This window comes from Gossypium arboreum, chromosome 5 (genome assembly GCF_025698485.1).
Source record: "Gossypium arboreum isolate Shixiya-1 chromosome 5, ASM2569848v2, whole genome shotgun sequence".
Taxonomy (NCBI): Eukaryota; Viridiplantae; Streptophyta; class Magnoliopsida; order Malvales; family Malvaceae; genus Gossypium; species Gossypium arboreum.
The window spans coordinates 89,463,203-89,482,339 of record NC_069074.1 but is presented as its reverse complement, the minus strand read 5'-3'; the positions used below and the strand labels follow the sequence as shown (position 1 = coordinate 89,482,339).

General features: G+C 36.4%; 1 protein-coding gene across 1 annotated transcript; it reads right to left on the bottom strand.

Moving 5' to 3' along the window:
- Positions 1–11,669: 11,669 nt before the first annotated feature.
- Positions 11,670–14,694, bottom strand: LOC128292735 (serine carboxypeptidase-like 44). Its single transcript, XM_053027652.1, has 7 exons — positions 14,416–14,694; positions 13,796–13,900; positions 13,441–13,546; positions 13,261–13,340; positions 12,699–12,784; positions 11,976–12,278; positions 11,670–11,807 (listed from the first exon to the last, which is right to left on the bottom strand). The coding sequence occupies exons 1-7, from the start codon at positions 14,654–14,656 to the stop codon at positions 11,670–11,672; spliced, it is 1,059 nt and encodes a 352-aa protein (XP_052883612.1). The 5' UTR covers positions 14,657–14,694.
- Positions 14,695–19,137: the final 4,443 nt, after the last annotated feature.

Here is a 19,137-nt window from a genome sequence, read left to right as displayed (position 1 = left end):
TTATAACTGGAGCTACGAAACTCCAAATCAAGTGCCGTTAATTTTCCCTGAAAATAGACTCATATATCTTCCATCCATAAAATTTTCAAAATTTTGGTTTGGCCAATAAATACCAGAGTTTTCTTAAAGTTTCCCATGTTTCACTGTTTGACTAATCTGACCACTCTTCATTACGAATCAAATTTCTCATTGTACAGAATTCAAAATATGTTCTCGTTTATTTCATTTGAAACTAGACTCATTAAGCTTTAATTACATAATTTATTCAGCTTCTAATTCATCTTCCACAATTTATGGTGATTTTCCAAAGTCACGTTACTGCTGCTGTCCCAAGCAGATTTATTATCAAATCACTCTTTCACACATACCTTGCATGCATGTTATTTAAACATGTATATCACCAATCAATCATCACATATCTATGATTTTATTTAAGTATAATCTCCATTTCATCATTTTAAAGCACAACATATTAGCCGATTTTTCCCTTTAGCATCTAAGGCACATGCATGCTCATTTGTTTGGCTCAACTTCACCTATCTTCCATTTTTCATCAAAAGAACATGAAACAACAACCATTTCCTTCATTTTAATTCATGACTAAATGCTCACAACACAACTAAAAACCAAAATATGCTTCAAGAGTTAAGGTAGAATCAAGAAGAACTCATGAACCTCAAAATAAAAGCAAACTACCATGAACTTACCTTCAATTTTCTTCCCCAAGTGACCGAACATTCAAGAGCTTTCTCCTTTCCTTTCTCTTCTCTAACTTTAGGCTATGATGAATAAAGATGGACAAAACTTTATTCTTTTCACTCCATTTTTTTTAATAAAATTTCATATTTCATCTATTAATTTTTTAATACAAAAGACATGAAATTCCCATCATGGAACATTTACCTAACCCATTATCATGAAACATTTACCTAACCCATTATCAATTTGTATCAATTTGTACCATAAATTATGGATATCAAGTGCACATTTTGTCTACAACAACATGACGGCCGGCCACTTCTTGTAAAATGGGAGGTTTGACATACAAATCCTCCTATTTTGCACTACTATTTATTTGGCCACTACAAATTAGCCTATAGCATTTTCAAACATTTTCACATAGGTCCTATTTCATAATTTCACTCACAAATGACAAAATCAAAGCATGAAATTTTGCCAACATTCATGAATTCTCGAAAATTAGGGCGTTACAACTCTACCCCTTAAAGAAATTTCGCCTCGAAATTTACCCGATCCAAATAGTTAAGGGTATTGTTGACGATAGTCTCGCTCGATTCCCAAGTAGCTTCTTCCTTCCATGATTACGCCAAAGTACTTTCACTAACGGACATATTTCCATCCGAGAACCTTAACATCTCAAGCCAATATTTGCACAGCTCCTCCTCAAAGGTCAAATCATCGAACTTCAATTTACGAATCGGTAGGACATGAGCAGGTCGAACGATAACGCCTTAACATGGAGACGTGAAAACATCGTGAATCTGTCTAACTCGAGGCAATTCCAACCGATAAGCCATCGGGCCTACTCGCTTCAAAACCCGATAAGGCCCAATAAACCGCGGACTCAACTTGCCCTTCTTATCAACCTTAGTATCTTCTTCCAAGGAGAAACCTTTAAGAAGACCATATCACCCATCGAGTACTCAATCTCCTTACGCTTCAAATCAGATACGACTTTTGCCTATCGATGCTTCTTTAACCGGTCCCTAATTATTCGACCTTATCCTCGATGACGCCTACCAACTCGTCCAAGAATTTGTTGCTCTCCTAGTTCAGTCCAACAACTAGGTGTACGACACCTTCGTCCATACAAGGTTTCATACGGTGCCATTCAAATACTTGCTCGGTAACCGTTATTGTATGCAAATTCGCCAACAAACAAGTAATCCTCCCAACTACCTCGAAAATCAATCACACATCCCTCAACATGTCCTCCGAATCGAATAACCCTTTCCGATTGACCATCACCGGGATGGAAAGCCGATTAAAATTCAATCGCGGCCCCAACGCCTCATGCAACTTTTTCCAAAATCGAGATGTAAATCGGGATCCCGATCGAAATAATTGAAACTGGGACTCCATGAAGTCGCACAATCTCGCCACATACAACTTTGCTAACTTTTGAAGCAAAAAGTCAAGACGACAGGTATGAAATGGGCTGATTTGGTCAACCTATCCACAATCACCCACACTAAGTCCTTCTTTGATGGTGTCAAAGGCAACCCACTCACAAAGTCTATGGTTACCCTCTCCCACTTCCAAAGTGGTATCTTCACCTACTGTAATACTAGAAGGTAATTGATGCTCACTTTCACTTGTTGGCATGTCAAACATTTTCTTACAAACTCACATTTCGCCAAGTCCAGCCACCAAGACAATTCTCGCAAGCCGTGATACAACTTATTCCTCTAGGATGCATGGCACATAGTCCCTCATGAGCTTCTTTCAATATTGTCTGCCTTAAATCAGAGTCCCTCGGAACACAAATTCTTCCTCGGAAACACAGAACTCCATCACCATTTAAACCGAACTCAGAAGTTTCCCCTTCCTTAACTTGTTGAAAACGAGCAACCAAAGACTCATCTTCCAACTACTTTTCCTTAATCTGGTCCACCCAGGTTGGCCTTACTTGCAATTCAGCCAACAAACTGCCATCATCATACAGACTCAAACGAGCAAACATTGCTCTCAGATCAGATACGGTTCTACGACTTAAAGCATCGGCTACCACATTAGCCTTGCCTGGGTGATACTCGATCGAACAGTCATAATCCTTAAGCAACTCAATCCATCTCCTTTGCCAAAGGTTTAGCTCCTTCTGAGTCAACAAATACTTAAGACTCTTGTGGTCGTGTATATAATACACCTCTCCCGCACAAGTAATGTCTCCAAATCTTAAGTGCAAATATCACCGCCGCCAACTCCAAATCATGAGTAGGATAGTTCCTTCGTGAGGTTTAAGTTGTCGTGATGCATATGCAACCACCTTACCCTCCCGCATTAACACGCAGCCCAAACCCACGCGTGATGCGCCACTTGCACAAGAAAATCCTTCCTGCATTTTGGTGAATCAACATAGGTGCTTCAATGTAACTTTCTTCAACTTCTCAAAAGCTTCATGCTACTTCTTAGTCCATACAAACGGTAATCCTTTCCTTATGAGTTTTGTCAAAGGTGCTTCCATCACAGAAAAACCTTCCACAAACCTTCTGTAGTATCCTGCCAACCCTAGGAAACTTCAAATTTTCGACACCGTCCTAGGTGGCTTTCACTCCAAAATTGCTTCAATCTTTCGAAGGTCCACCTTAATCCCTTCGGCAGAGACCACATGTCCTAAGAAGGTTACCTCCCTCAACCAAAATTCACACTTGCTGAACTTCGCAAAGAGTTCCTTCTCCCTTAACACTCGCAGCACTATACGGAGATGCTCATCATGTTTCGCTTCAGCCAGAATATACCAGATATCATCAATGAAGACGGCCACGAATCGATCCAAGAATGGTTAGAACACCGATTCATCGATCCATAAATACCGCAGAGCGTCGTCATGGTCCAAATGGCATAACCAAAAACTCGTAATGACCATACCGAGTCCTGAATGCCGTCTTATGGATATCCGCCTCCTTGACCCTTAACTGATGATATCCAGATCGGAGGTCGATATTAGAAAATATAGAAACTCCTCTAAGCTGGTCAAACAGATCGTCAATCCTTGGTAGTAGATACTTATTCTTAATTGTCAGTTTGTTCAACTGGTGATAATTAATGCACATCCGCATTGTACCATCCTTCTTCTTCACGAATAGCACCGGTGCTCCCCATGGAGACATGCTTGGCCTAATGAAGCCCCTATCCAACAACTCTTGAATTTGTGCCTTTAGCTCCACCAACTCATTCGGTGCCATTCTATACGGTGTGATAGACACTGGTGCCGTTCCAGGCAATAAGTCGATTCCAAACTCCACTTCTCGGTTCGGAGGCAATCTTGGAAGCTCCTCCTAAAAACATCTTGAAACTTCTTTACGGTCCTAACCTTATCCACCGTCGGTCCCTCCTCTTCCGATCGACTTACAAATGCCAAATAGGCCTCACAACCTTTCCGAATCCACTTCGGCTCTTAATGCCGACACCACATTGGACAAATAATCTTTTCGCCACCTATCACCATAACCTCCTCATCCTTTGTGGTCCCGAACACCATTCGCTTAGCAAGACAATCCAGTGGTCGCTTTATGCTTAACAAGCCAGTCCATTCCCAAATGAGATCAAACTCTCCGAACGGTAACTCCATCGATCTCCGGGAAAACCTTGCCTTGAGTTTCTAAGGGTACATCCTATATAGTTTGTCTACCCTAACCGAATGACCTAAAGGACTTAACACGATACCCCACTCACCATCTTCTCGAGTGTACACCCAACAACCCAGATATGGCACATGCAACATAGGAATGAGTAGATCCAATATCCACTAAAGCAAGATATGACATGCCGAAACCAAGAACGCACCAGCTTATGACGTCAGTGTGTCGCCTCCTCTCGACGACAAGTCAGATAACCAAAGTCGGTCGTCGAGCTTCAAAGATTTTGACACCCCCGCCAGTGCCCCGACCTTGGCCGTTTCCATTTCCACCCCTACCTTATCCACGCCCTCTCGGTGGTTGGGGTCTACCCTTACGGGTTGAGAAATCCTCTGCTCAAAGAACTTGAACCCGATCAACTTTCCGAGGCGTCCGCACTCTATGCTCCATAGATCCACATCGAAAACAAGCACCGAGCGTTTCCTACACTCGCCCAAATGTACCTTACCACACGTCTCCACAGATTGATGGTCTGACCACATTCATCGGCACTGCTCGAACTAGTTCCTCCACTCTTGCTTTCTTAATAATCCTATTTGTACCACCCGAGGGTCCTGAATCCTTCTAAAAATGGTTTCGATCCTTCTCCCGATTTTTCTTTTCAGCACGCTTAACCTCCTCAGCGATCCTTGCCTTCTTCACCAAAACCGCAAGTCTCGCTCCCTCTCATGAGCAATCAACACCCCGAGGTCATCTCTAAGACCATCCTCGAAGTGCACACTTCGCTCATACTCCTTAGCAACTAAGCCCACGGCATACCGGCTCAACCTCAGAAACTCGACCTCGTACTCGGCAACTATTTTACCTTCTTGCACCAGATTCAGGAATTCCTTCCTGCGGGCGTCCACATAACTCGCTCCAACATATTTCCCTTTAAAGACCGTCTTAAACAGTTCCCAAGTTACCCTATCAGCTGGGGTTCCTTCTCTCACAGTGAGCCACCATTGGTAAGCCTCGTCCCGTAGCAACGATACGACTCCCTTCAGCTTCTGCTCCACAGAGCAATCCAAGTCATCCATAATTCGTTCTATGGCCTCCAACCAATATTCTGCCACATTCAAGGCGATACTAGGCACACCCCGAAAGATCTTCGCTCCGTTGGCCCGGAGTCGTTCAGAAATTGATCCTCGAATTCTGTTACCCGAACTTATACCGGCAACCCTTTCTAGAACACGAAGCATTGCCTACGACAGGGCATTATCCTCGACACCGCGGTCATGAGACTCTACTGCTTTTGCGGTGGTTTTGGTGCATCCACCGTCGGCATATGTCCCGAAGACGAAGATCTCGCCGAGCACTTCTCGGCCCGCCCACGGCCTCTTCCACGAGCGGCTCTTGTACTCATATCGTATTATCGATTATGAATTTTATGCATTAATTCAATATTCCAGTGTTTATTACGGATGTTTTATGAATCGACGAGAATTGAGTTTGTTTTCGCAGAATCAAGTCTAGCTACGATTTGATCTCTTATCGATTTTCCTATGGTTTCAGATCATCCTATCTAGAGTATCCTAGCAGGATTTCAAGATGCATGATAAGTCGAAAAATATTCGAAGAGTTCGAGTAATACTTACGTGCTTGGGCCCGAGATTCGAATGCCACCTTCTAAAGATCTAAATTTTGAAAATTGCATTTTCGCAATCTTTATAAAATTTTTTGTTTTTGAAAATCTTTGTTTTTTTGTAAACCCATTCCACACCGAGTTGTTGCAACCTAAGCTCGCTACCACTAAATATAACACCCCAAACTCGCCCAGACGTTATGACTGGATCCGACATGCCACATCGAAGCGTTCAAAACATTTTATATTGTTGATCCGAAAAACTTACTTAGTGCTTTAAAAGATAATTTCATTATAGGTTAAAGTGAATGGAAGTCAGGCACCAAGTAGGAAACCGGAAAAGAGGTGGTGAGTCCATCGGATCGCTAAGTACCAAGCTCCTTCGGATCTAATCCTAGACATGCATACCGCCATTGCCACACCTTAACGTCATGGATATTTCTAGAAACCAATTTGATTAAGTCATTTTAGGAAAAGTGATTAATTTTGGAAAATACTTTCATGTAAAGCTTTGCTTGTTGTCGTGTTATTTTGAAATCAATTATTGTTTTTGAAAACGCGCCCTAAAGCTATCCAATTTCAACAGTTAAAATAAGTAATACCTATCTTAGTAATACATATTAAAACCATCAAAAATAATTAAGCGGCCTTATTACATTTAAAAAAAAATCCCAAAACTTCAAACGTAAATAAAAGGATGTCTAGTTCACCAGAAGAAAATCAAACTTTCGAAACGGGTGGCCACTCCGAATTCCCTCACAGCTCCAAGCCCACTATGGTTGGGGATTACCTGCGTGGATGAAAATAAAAGGGGTGAGTTTGGGGAAACTCAAGTGTAAATTAACCCAACCATAGCCTATATCACTCAAACCACGTAAATAGAATAAGTTGGCCTTAGCCTGCAATGTAATCTGAATAAACCCCATAGGCCCATAATGTAGCGTAATAGATATTACATGTTTATGCAGAAACCCAACCCAGATTCATCCATAACACTCCTGTACCAGCCTTACACCATGTGAGGAGACTACTCGACCCACCCAACCGCTACACACCACAGAAATCGCAGCGAGGCTGCCAGATATTGTGACGAAGTCACCAGATACAGATATTGTGGCAGAGCCACCAGAACAGATATATGTGGCAGAGCCACCAGATCAGATAATTGTGGCATAGCCACCAGGACAGATATATGTGGCAGAGCCACCAGATCAGATAATTGTGGCATAGCCACCAGGACGCTTCCTCCATAGTATAACCCAAGTCCCTATGCAACAGATATATAATCATGGCATACATCATACAGAATCAGATCGTCATGCTTTTCAGTCAAAAGTAACCCTAGGGGTATAATGGTAAATTTGCATACATAGGGGTATTCAAGTAATTTAACTATTCTTAAGGTTTTCATACATAACATAGCCATTTACGTACGATCAGAAACACTTACTGCGTTTTCTTACCAATTTGGGCCCGTTGGCCCATTATCCCGTTTTTGGCCCATTAAGCCCAAAAATATCGAAATGCACAAAATCGCGCACTTTGCAGTCTTATCACTTTAATTTACCATATACATCAAACTATTAATCTCATGAGCATTCACACACTCACAAGATCTCAAAATACCGACTTTTTGGCATTTCGGCTTTTCGACTTGTGCCGATCTAGTCTATAAGAGGGTGTTAGTTACACACCTGTTTGCGACGATATACTGACGAGATCCACACACGAACTGCCTACAATTGGATTACTAACACGTTAATCTAACTATTCAAATACGAACTACGTATCAACCCCTTACAATATTCGGCTAACCACACCTACAGATCATAGTAAGCTTATAAGAAATCAATAAGCAACTCATTAACAATTTTTTTTCAATGTTTACCACATAATCATAATTTCACTGCAAGCTGTCTTCCTGAGCAACAGTCACTAAATCATTTATAACTGGAGCTACGAAACTCCAAATCAAGTGCTGTTAATTATCCCTGAAAATAGACTCATATATCTTCTATCCATAAAATTTTCAGAATTTTTTGTTTGGCCAATCAATACCAGATTTTTCTTAAAGTTTCCCATGTTTCACTGTTTGACTAATCTAACCACTCTTCATTACGAATCAAATTTCTCATTGTACAGAATTCAAAATATGTTCTCGTTTATTTCATTTGAAACTAGACTCATTAAGCTTTAATTACATAATTTATTCAGCTTCTAATTCATCTCCCACAATTTATGGTGATTTTCCAAAGTCACGTTACTGCTGCTGTCCCAAGCAGATTTATTACCATATCACTCTTTCACACATACCTTGCATGCATGTTATTTAAACATGTATATCACCAATCAATCATCACATATCTATGATTTTATTTTAGTATAATATCCATTTCATCATTTTAAAGCACAACATGTTAGCCTATTTTTCCCTTTAGCATCTAAGGCACATGCATGCTCATTTGTTTGGCTCAACTTCACCTATCTTCCATTTTTCATCAAAAGAACATGAAATAACAACCATTTCCTTCATTTTAATTCATGAATAAATGCTCACAACACAACTAAAAACCAAAATATGCTTCAAGAGTTAAGGTAGAATCAAGAAGAACTCATGAACCTCAAAATAAAAGCAAACTACCATGAACTTACCTTCAATTTTCTACCCTAAGTGACCGAACATTCAAGAGATTTCTCCTCTCCTTTCTCTTCTCTAACTTTAGGCTATGATGAACAAAGATGGACAAAACTTTGTTCTTTTCACCCCATTTTTTTTAATAAAATTTCATATTTCATCCATTTAATTCTTTAATACAAAAGACATGAAATTCCCATCATAGAACATTTACCTAACCCATTATCATGAAACATTTACCTAACCCATTATCAATTTGTATCAATTTGTACCATAAATTATGGATATCAAGTGCACCTTTTGTCTACAACAACATGATGGCCGGCCACTTCTTATAAAATGGGAGGTTTGACATACAAATCCTCCTATTTTGCACTACTATTTATTTGGCCACTACAAATTAGCCTATAGCATTTTCAAACATTTTCACATAGGTCCTATTTCATAATTTCACTCACAAATGACGAAATCAAAGCATGAAATTTTTCCAACATTCACAGAATTCCCAAAAATTAGGGCGTTACACAAAACATCAAAAATATATCCGAGCTGCAAGAATCATCCTGACAGGGTCCAAGTCCTTAAATCCTAAGAGCAATGTGATCTGGCAGCTAGACTGCATTTCAGTAAATGTGTCAAATTGACACTATATTGTGTGTAGGGTTGGATGGGTATTAAATGCCCTTAACGGTGTGTCGGGATGGTCAGAGATGGTGTGTAGCAGATGGGGGTAGGAATAACTGCATATGCTTCTGATATGTTCTGTATCAGAATTGGAACTGTTCTGTTATATAGCTATTATGTTAATCCTGCACCGAATATTATCTGACTCTGATTGGAACTTGAGATTTGAGAACCTTTAATTAAATTGTGTTTCTAATTGAATCTATATTGATTACACACTAAATTCTCTAGTCACCGTGTGGTTAACTAAATTTCAGGTAACTCACAGACTTGATCGGGTCTGTGTAGGGGAAGCTCGGTCAATCTACATTATTATCGTATTATTTAATTGTCATGTAGTTCAGGTATTTATTAGTGCTACGACTTTTCTAAGATTGTTGAACCATCTGTTTGATTTAATGGTTTTTATAACTTGATATTGGGTTTATCTATACTTATGAAAGTTGATTTTCATGACAACGTTAATGTAACTCTTCGGACTTGGTCTAGATGCTTTGGTCGGGTTTAGGTTGTTACATTTAGTGGTATCAGAGCCAGGTTAGTCAACACTCGGGCTTTGCTTTCGGCCCATAATGTGTGATAAAAGGTAGTTAAATGAAAATACGATATCTAAGTTACTCTAAAACTGATTTTCTAGTACATGACCGAGCCTACGACGCCGAACCTGTAAGTATCTCTGTGTTATTATGATGATTAACGGAAACACTGTAGTGATTATACAAAATGCATATAACAAAACTGTAAGAGGTGTTTGGAAATGTTCAAGCATTAATCAATTTATTTGCTCAGGCAAAAAATCTTGTTTCAAAAGGATTAATAAAAATACTTACGCATATTGGGTTTTGCTATTTAGAGATCTCTTTATTTTTTGATTTCAAGTATAAAATTTGAAAAAAAATTGTTGAATGATTTTGTTAAAATAATATTTTTTTATATCAGATGATTTAACTAATTATATTATTTCATAATATAAAAATTCATGATGTTCATGTATCATAAAATAATACATATCACAATAAATGGTTACAACGACAAGTCTTATTATGGTGAATGATGGATTCAACATGAGTCATGACCGTGTGCTTCATAAGTTTCATCACCAATCTTCAGTGCATCCAATTAATTGCGAAAGTTGAGAAAATAGAAAAAGCTTGAGATGGTCGAGACGAGGTAACATGATGATTACCTCCTTTCACCGTTAAGAATTTTAGTAAGTCTCCAAACTCATACTTCAACCCTCCTTCCTGTTAAATATTTATCATTAATTTTATTAAATTAAGAAAGAAAATTTATAGATATAAATAGTGTTATTTTGAGTTGGTTTATTCAATAAGAAAAAACTCATTTCAATGTTCAATATATATGAAATGCTGCAAATTTATTTTCTTCTAATAAATGATTACTTTTAAACTACCAAATCTTATCCCAAGCCTACCTATTGGCTCAACTAAATATTTAGAAAATATAAAATATGTATAAATTAAAATTTTCACATTTAAATAAAAATTCAAGACAAGTTGTCTAAATTTTTTGAAAAATATTGTCCACGGCCTAGCATGTATTGGTCAAGCCTATTGAACTAGGTAGGTAGCATGAGCTTGCCTTGAAAGTGCTAATAAAGCCAATCGAGTCAACACTTAAAATCTCTTATTCAAGTTTAAACCCAAACTGGGTAATCATATCAGAGGGATAGTTTGATACTTAAATATATCTAATCATAATATAAAAAAGGAAGCTATATATATATATATATATATATATATATATATCTATATATATAATTAAATGAGTAAACATAAAACCTTGGTTCTAAAACTCCATGTTTCCTCTTTTGTTAACTTGATGTTTAACTCCTCAGCCAACTTTTCCAAATGTTGTAAGGTTCCCTCTGTCGGTATTATACCATCTTGATCTCCACTATAACATGGTAATCATATTAATAAAATAAAATAAAAAAACCAGTCAAATGGCATGAGAATTTCTTTTCAAAATCGTTCACTTTGATTTTTCATACTTAGTTAACTTAATTCAAGAAAGTATTGGAAAGAAAAGCATGGCATACAAATACAATACCAACCTGAATATTGTAATGGGAACAGATTGTTGAAGAAGGTTTTTAAGCGCAGGAAGCATGTCAAGGTCCTTATCAGCTTCGTTGTATTTAAAATTAGCTCTAAATAAATAAGAGCCGCATATAATGGAAATTTTAAGGTTAACAAATTTTACACAATGTTCACCTCAATAAAACAAGTAATTTATTTATTTTTCTTAAGAAAGAAGTGACAATATGGAGATAGAAAAATTTACCGCGAGTCTTAAATTTCGAATTTAAAATAATTTCTAAAAGTAATTATATGAACATATCGGGGAAAAAAAGTTAATTTTGTTTCAAAATTTAGGGGAAAACTTACGTGAAGCAACCCTGCCATCTATACGACAAGTTGGTTCGGTTCCCGTGGAAAGCCTTTTGAACTTCTGGGATATTAAAGTAAAATTGCACCCTTAATGGAAGGCACATGTCTACTTCTGTGCTAACTATAGGAACCTGGACCAAAATATAAAGTTTTACGCTTTTGATATAACCAATAAAAGAAACATACCACAAAATTAATTTTACTCAATTGATTAGTTAATTCGATTCTATAGGAACTTATGTTAGTTATAGTTTCAAATCGAAGTAAAGTAAGAGGAATGTAAAGAAATAAATGAAAACCTGTTTTGTTAAGTTCAAATTTAGCTCATTTTCAGTGCAAGGGGGGCGAAAGACATCAAATAGCTTCTGCGGGGAGTAATTATGAGCATCGGTCTTGAAAGCAGCCAAATCGGCCTCGAACACAAGGTTTTTGCATTTTGCGCTCCAAGTGGTTTTGATGCTAGAGAAGTAATTATTTTCATCAATGCCATTGCATTCTTTCTTGATTTCGTTATACAACGAGCTGTTTATCATCTCCCGAGAGAAAAAGAAATCAATTTTTGCAATCTCGTCTAGCTTTTTACGAAGCATTGGGTTTCCCAACTGTTCAAAATAGTTACAATTAAAAAAAAATAAAGTTCACAACAAAATCTTTAAATTAACTATGAATTGAACCTAAGCATGTTTACTGGAGAGTTGAGTTGCAACATATGTTATTTTTGTTCTATATGGGCCCAATAAAGTTCCTGAAAGTATTTCAGGATTATTTAAAACTTTTTATGTTAGTGCCGATACTAAAATTAAATAAAAATTTATTGTCTATGATGTCAGTAATGAACAATAATCAAAGTCATAACGATTTGATCCTAAACGTAGAAGTCGGTATCCTAATCCAATCTAATAAATCCAAGCCTTCTCGAATTAGGCAAGTTACTCAACCATGAACATTTCTCACTAATCCTTCTATGCAAATTTATATTAAAGTGGAAATAAATTTGATTGATTAGATACTGTTTTACTTACAACCAATCCTTTGAGATTAAATTTGGATTGCTTGGATTGCTTGTTGTCGTCGAGCAAAGCATTAGCAAGATTTGGTACGAAGTGTCCTAAAAATAAAAATCCACAAATTTAGTTGAAGTAATGAACATGTTATATTGTTTGTATTGTTGCATGAAGACTTATTCATAACTGGTATTAAGTCGAGATAATTTGATTGTTATGTGTTTATTCAATAATTAATTCGACGTATTCAATTCAAGAAGTATGTTAAAAAAATAATTTATGAATTCATTTATATTTTTTGAATTATTTAAAAAAACAATTGTTACTTTAATAAGAAATTTGATTAATTATTTGAGTTTGAATCTAAAAAATAATGATGCATGCTTGATATGTAAATAATAAAGTACAATATATATATATGTATATATATATATATATATATATATATATATTAGAGAAAAAACTATATGCTAGAGATCACATTATATTTTGTTTCTCTAGTCATTAAGCATATTTTGGTGTATTAAAATATGTTGATGTGCTACCAAATGAGAAGAAGAAAACAAAAGAAATTGTTCACCTGCAAAACTTGATCCAGCCATATATAGATCTTTGGACTTGAAGACTGGATACTTTTCATACCATTTTGCATGAATGTAACTAATATTTTATCTGTAAGAAACAAATAATTGAAAAATATCAATATATATATATATATATATAATACCCAAACTATTTTATTTAATAACGAAGAATATACATTATGATCTTACTAGTGCTATCATCTCCGTTATTATAATCACTACTTGAGTTTGAATATGACCATCCAGATCCAATAGGGGAGTCGATGAACAATAGATTTGACACTGAAACATATATTAGACAGAACTTTATATAGATATGGAAATAGAAAAATATACATATATATATAAGAAAGGCAATGCAATTCATTTAAACATGATGAAAACTAGACGTTCTGTAATATTTTATGGTTATAACACATTTAATATTTTATTATAAATTTATATGGATATGAAAGAAATACTATGAAACATGATATACTTACACACAAAAAAAAAATTCAATAAAAAAATAAGCATAGGAAATTAGACAACCTTTGTTCCAAGAAAAGGAATTTGTTTGGAGACCACGAGCATCTTTCGTAACAATGAAAGGACCAACACTTCCAAAGGCATCTCCAACTGAAGAACACCCTGGTCCTAAATAGTATTACACAACAGATTTTATTGTATGTGAGTAATCAAACAAACTTGTCGGCCAGGCTTAAGTAAAGCTAGAAAAATAGAGTAATGGTTTGATCTAATGTAATGACTAGTCTAATTCGACAAGTATTTAGTATATGTTTAAAGGTATGGCTTTTCAGATGAGTTAAAAAATGATAGTCAGATCAAGGCTATAAATTTAGTGTTAGGGATGGACATAAACCTAAAACCTTTGCATGGAAACGGGCTAAATTGAATCTTTACTTTCTAACGAGGGCCAAAAGTGATAATGTTTCCATTCGAAGGGGCTAAAAGGGATTAAATTTAATTATAAATTTTTGGAGAGGCTAAAAAAGAAATTGTAACATTGAACCGATGGGGCCGAAGCCCTAGCTTTCCCTTGGCTTTAACTTGCTCATGGTGAACTTTTTCTAACTCATTTATATAGGATACCAACTAGGAAATCCGCATAACATCATAAACTACAATAAAAGGAAATTAAAGAACTTAACCTCCAGTTAACCAAATTGTGAGGGGTTGAGTCAAGGGATCTTTCTCAGCTTCAACAAAATAGTAAAAAAGACTTCGACCATCAACATTTTCATCCACTTCAATATATCCAGCAAATTGCCTGAAATTAACATCTGGTTGTCCTGGCAATTTGCTTATCAAATCATTCGTTGGGAAGGCATTGGAATCAACTCCAATTAGAAGAAAAAGAAAAAGAATAAATATTACTCCTCGAAATTCCATTTGAAATGCTTCTAATATCAAAGAAATAAGGGTAACTAATGCTTATTGAATTCTTTACTTTCTAATGCTTAAATTAATGGAGAGAGCTACCTTATATATAGTGTTTGTCTTTTTTAAACTAAATATGTTGTTTTAATAGTTAACATTTTGAAACCGTGAAACATAGGTTTCGAGTTGTCATTGTTTTTATGCACTATTTTGTTTTGTTAGTTTTCCCAATAATTTTTTTATGATGAATAACATTTATGAATTATAGGTTTACTTGATTTAAATATATTATAGGATATAACACCAACATATTCATTAATTATGAAAAACTTTTTAAAAAATAGCAAATTCATTCACAAACATGATTCCGGTAACTAAAGAAATGAAAAGCAAATTTCTTTTATTTTTTAAAATTCATATTTCAAATGTATTTTGAATTTTGAATTTAATTGGGTAAGATTTTTTTTAGTAATGACAGTGCATGTGTATATTAATAGAAAATGGTAGTAATATCTATGCAAGGATTGGGTTAAGAGAGTTTCACGTTGTACCTATTGTGCTTTCACTTTAAAAAAAGATCACGTTAGAGTTAACCCCAAATTGTTTCAAAACAAAATAATTATAATATATTTTACGTAGAAAAACTAATCAAAAGAGGATAGAAACCACGGACAAAAAGAAATTTCACTATAATAAAGGAGAGTATAAATGATGGAGAGAATTAAAAGAAAATCCTGAAACACTACAAGAAAAATCCTTCGAAACAAAGAACAAAATTAACTCAATCTGTTAGAATTAAGTGACCCAAATTCTTATTTAAATAAAATACGATGGAAAATAAAATAAAAGTAAAATCCATATAGAACTAGACTTCTTTTATTTTATTTTAGAATAAGGTTTTAAACCTTATTAAACTCCATCTATTTTATATTGATTAGATAAGGTGTTTCAATCCTACTAGAATATGGCTTTGCAAGCCTATAAATAGACATAGTCTATTCCTCTTGTATTTGAGTAAAAATTTTTCGACATAGTGAATTTTCTTCTCCTCTCGCCGTGGTTTTTTTCCGAAAGGGTTTCCACGTAAAATTTATGTGTTCTTTATTTTTATTTATTTTATTCTATTTTATTTTTCACAAATTGGTATCGAGCATCCGGTTATTCATCTCGATCACGGTAATGGCGTCTTTGAAGTATGAAATTCATTTGTTGGATCGCAACACCGATTTGCGTTGTGGCAAATTAAGATGCAAGCGCTTCTTGCACAGATGGATCTAGAGGATGCCCCGCTAGGATAGATAAGATGCCTTCGACATTAATGATGAAGAGAAGAAGCGTAAGGATCGAAAGGCATTAACACAATTACATCGCATTTGTCCAACGAAATTTTGCAGGATGTGATGAAAGAGAAAACTGCTGCTGCATTATGGAAGAGGCTAGAACAAATATGTATGTCGAAAACTCTAACAAGCAAGTTGCATATGAAGCAGCGTCTTTATGCTCATCGTTTGGAGGAAGGTGCGTCGTACACGAACACTTAATGTTGTTTAAAGAAATTCTCTCAAACTTGGAGGCCATGGAGGTTCAAGATGATAAGGAAGATCTAGGGTTGATTCTACTTTGTTCGTTGCCCCGCCTTATTCAACCTTTAGAGACACGATTTTATATAGCCATGAGTCTCTCACAGTTGATGAGGTTTATGATTCTTTAACCTCGTATGATAAGATGAAGCATCTTGTGGTTAAACCCAACTCTCGGGAGAGGGTCTCATTGTTCGTGGGAGACAAGACCGAATGTTGATGATGATCGTGGTAGAACACGAGAACGGAATCCTCGTGGTAAATCTAAGGGTAGATCGAAATCTTCAAACAGAGGTAAAACTTGCAACTTCGCAAGAAGAAAGGGCACATTAAATCTGAGTGCTATAAGCTACAAAATAAGATTAAAAGGAGGTCTGAATCAAAAGGAAAATGAAAGAAAATTCCGGTGAAGGCGATGTTGTAGAAGACTACAATGATGGTGAACTTCTAGTTGCTTCATCAATGATTCTAAAGTAAGCGAGAGTAGATACTTGATTCAGTGCACCTTCCACATGAGTCCCAATCGGGATTGGTTTACAACTTATGAAACGAAGATTCAAGGTGTTGTTTTGATGGGAAATAATGCTTCATGTAAAATCGCAGTGTTGGAACAATTAAAGTTAAGATGTTTGATGGAGTTGTCGAACACTTAGTGACGTGCGGCATGTTCCGAATTGAAAAGAAATTTAATTTCGTTGAGTACTCTTGATTCAAAAGGTGCAGATACACAAATTGAAAGTGGGGTTTTAAAGATTTCAAAGGGTCCCTTGTTGTGATGAAAGGGCAAAGAAATATTGCCAAGTTATATGTTTTACTGTGGTTCTATCATATGGTGATGCAATTGTCGCTTCCTCTTCCTTGTCGATGATGATATTACTAAACTTTGGCATATGCGCCTAGGGCATATGAGTGAGAATGGCATGGCGAATTAAGCAAAGAGGACTTCTTAATGGGCAAGGAATTTGCAAACCTGAATTTCGTGAGCACTTGTGTTTTGGGAAGCAAAGAGAGTTTCATTCACTAGAGGAATCCATAACACGAAGGAAACGTTGGAGTATATCCATTCGATCGTGGGGGCCCCAGAGTGCCTTCGAGAGGTGGAGCTAATTATATGCTAACCTTTATTGATGATTTTTCGGAAAAGTTTGGGCGTTCTTCCGAAGCGAAAAGCGATGTGTTTTCCACATTTAAGTCTTGGAAAATTATGATTGAAAAGCAGACGGAAAAGCAGATAAAATACCTCCGCATGCACAATGGCTTAGAGTTCGCTCGATGAGTTTAATAGATTGTGCAAGTCGAAGGGATCATGAGACACTTGACATTCGTCATACTCCACAAAGAAAGCGGGCGTTGTAAGCGAATGAACGAACGATCATGGAGAAGGTTCGATGTATGTTGTCAAATGCCAACTTACCGAGATCATTTTGGGCGAAGCGCCTCATCTGCATGTTTTTGATCAACCGATCTCCATCCGTTGCCATTGAGAAAAAGACTCCACAAGAGGTATGGTCGGTAATCCCGCTAATTATTACGATTTAAAGATTTTTGGGTGTCTGCGTATGCTCATGTTGATAATGGAAAATTGGAACCGAGATCCATTAAATGCGTTTTCTTGGTTATAAAGCTGGTGTAAAAGGCTATAAGTTATGGTGTCTGAAAATAGAAAAGTTGTGATTAGCAGAGATGTTGTTTTTGATGAAACCGCTATGCTACCTAACTTATCTCTTAAAGACTCTTCCAATAAAGAAAACCAAAAGCGGGTGGAGCATCGATTAATACAGAATCAACTCCTCAAGCCAAGACAAAATTGAGAATAGAGTTGCTTCTTCACCGCAATACTCTATCGCCAAAAACAGGACAAGAAGAGAAATTAAACCTCTAAAGAAGTATGCCGAGGTTGATCTAGTTGCTTATGCTTTAAATGTGGTGAAGATATAGATGCGAATCAAGAGCCATTTAATTATTCGAGGCGATTAGTGTGAAGACTCGAAAAGTGGATGTTTGCTATGCAAGAGGAGATGGAATCACTCCACAAAAATAGAACATGGGATCTTGTAAAACTTCCTAAAGGTAAAAAGGGCATTCGTTGTAAATGGGTGTTTAAAAGAAAGAAGGGACTCAGGAGTTGAAGAACCCGGATATAAAGCAAGGCTTGTTGCAAAGGTTCTGATCAAATTCTAGGAGTGGACTTCACAGATGTGTTCTCTCCAGTTGTTAAGCATAGTTCGATTCGAGCTTTGCTTGGTATTGTGGCCATGCATGATTTGGAGCTTGAGCAGTTAGATGTAAAAACCGCATTTTGCATGGAGAACTTGAGGAAGATATTTACATGCAACAACCAGAGGGTTTTATAGTCTCAGACAAAGAGGACTATGTTTGCTTGCTGAAAAAGTCCCTTTACGGTTTGAAACAGTCACCAAGACAGTGGTACAAGAGGTTTGATTCCTTTATGACTTCTCATGATTTCAAAAGAAGTAGTTTTGACAGTTGTGTCTACTTTAAGAAAAAGCAGTGATGGTTCTTTTGTGTATCTACTTCTTTATGTTGATGACATGTTGATAGCAGCAAAAGATAAAGAGAGATAAGAAAGGTTAAAGCCCAACTAAGTGAAGAATTTGAGATGAAAGATTTAGGACCAGCAAAGAAGATACTTGGTATGGAGATTCTCAGAGATAGAAAAGCAAGTAAATTGTACCTAAGTCGGAAGGGTACATTGAGAAAGTTCTTTTGAGTTCAATATGCAGAGTGCTAAGCCTGTTAGTACTCCTTTAGCGACCATTTCAGACTTTCATCGGCCTTATCTCCTCAATCGATAATGAGATTGAGTACATGTCACATGTTCCATACTCTAGTGCGAGAGGATCTCTCATGTATGCTATGGTTTGTTCACGCCCGATTTATCATATGCGGTCG

Excerpts from the sequence above, each read along its gene's own strand:
- LOC128292735 (XM_053027652.1), bottom strand. The coding sequence starts at position 14,656 with ATGGAATTTCGAGGAGTAATATTTATTCTTTTTCTTTTTCTTCTAATT. Across the intron at positions 12,785-13,260 it reads GGCTGGATCAAGTTTTGCAG|GACACTTCGTACCAAATCTT; the intron begins GTGAACAATTTC and ends TTTTATTTTTAG. Across the intron at positions 11,808-11,975 it reads ATTTGAACTTAACAAAACAG|GTTCCTATAGTTAGCACAGA; the intron begins GTTTTCATTTAT and ends ATTTTGGTCCAG.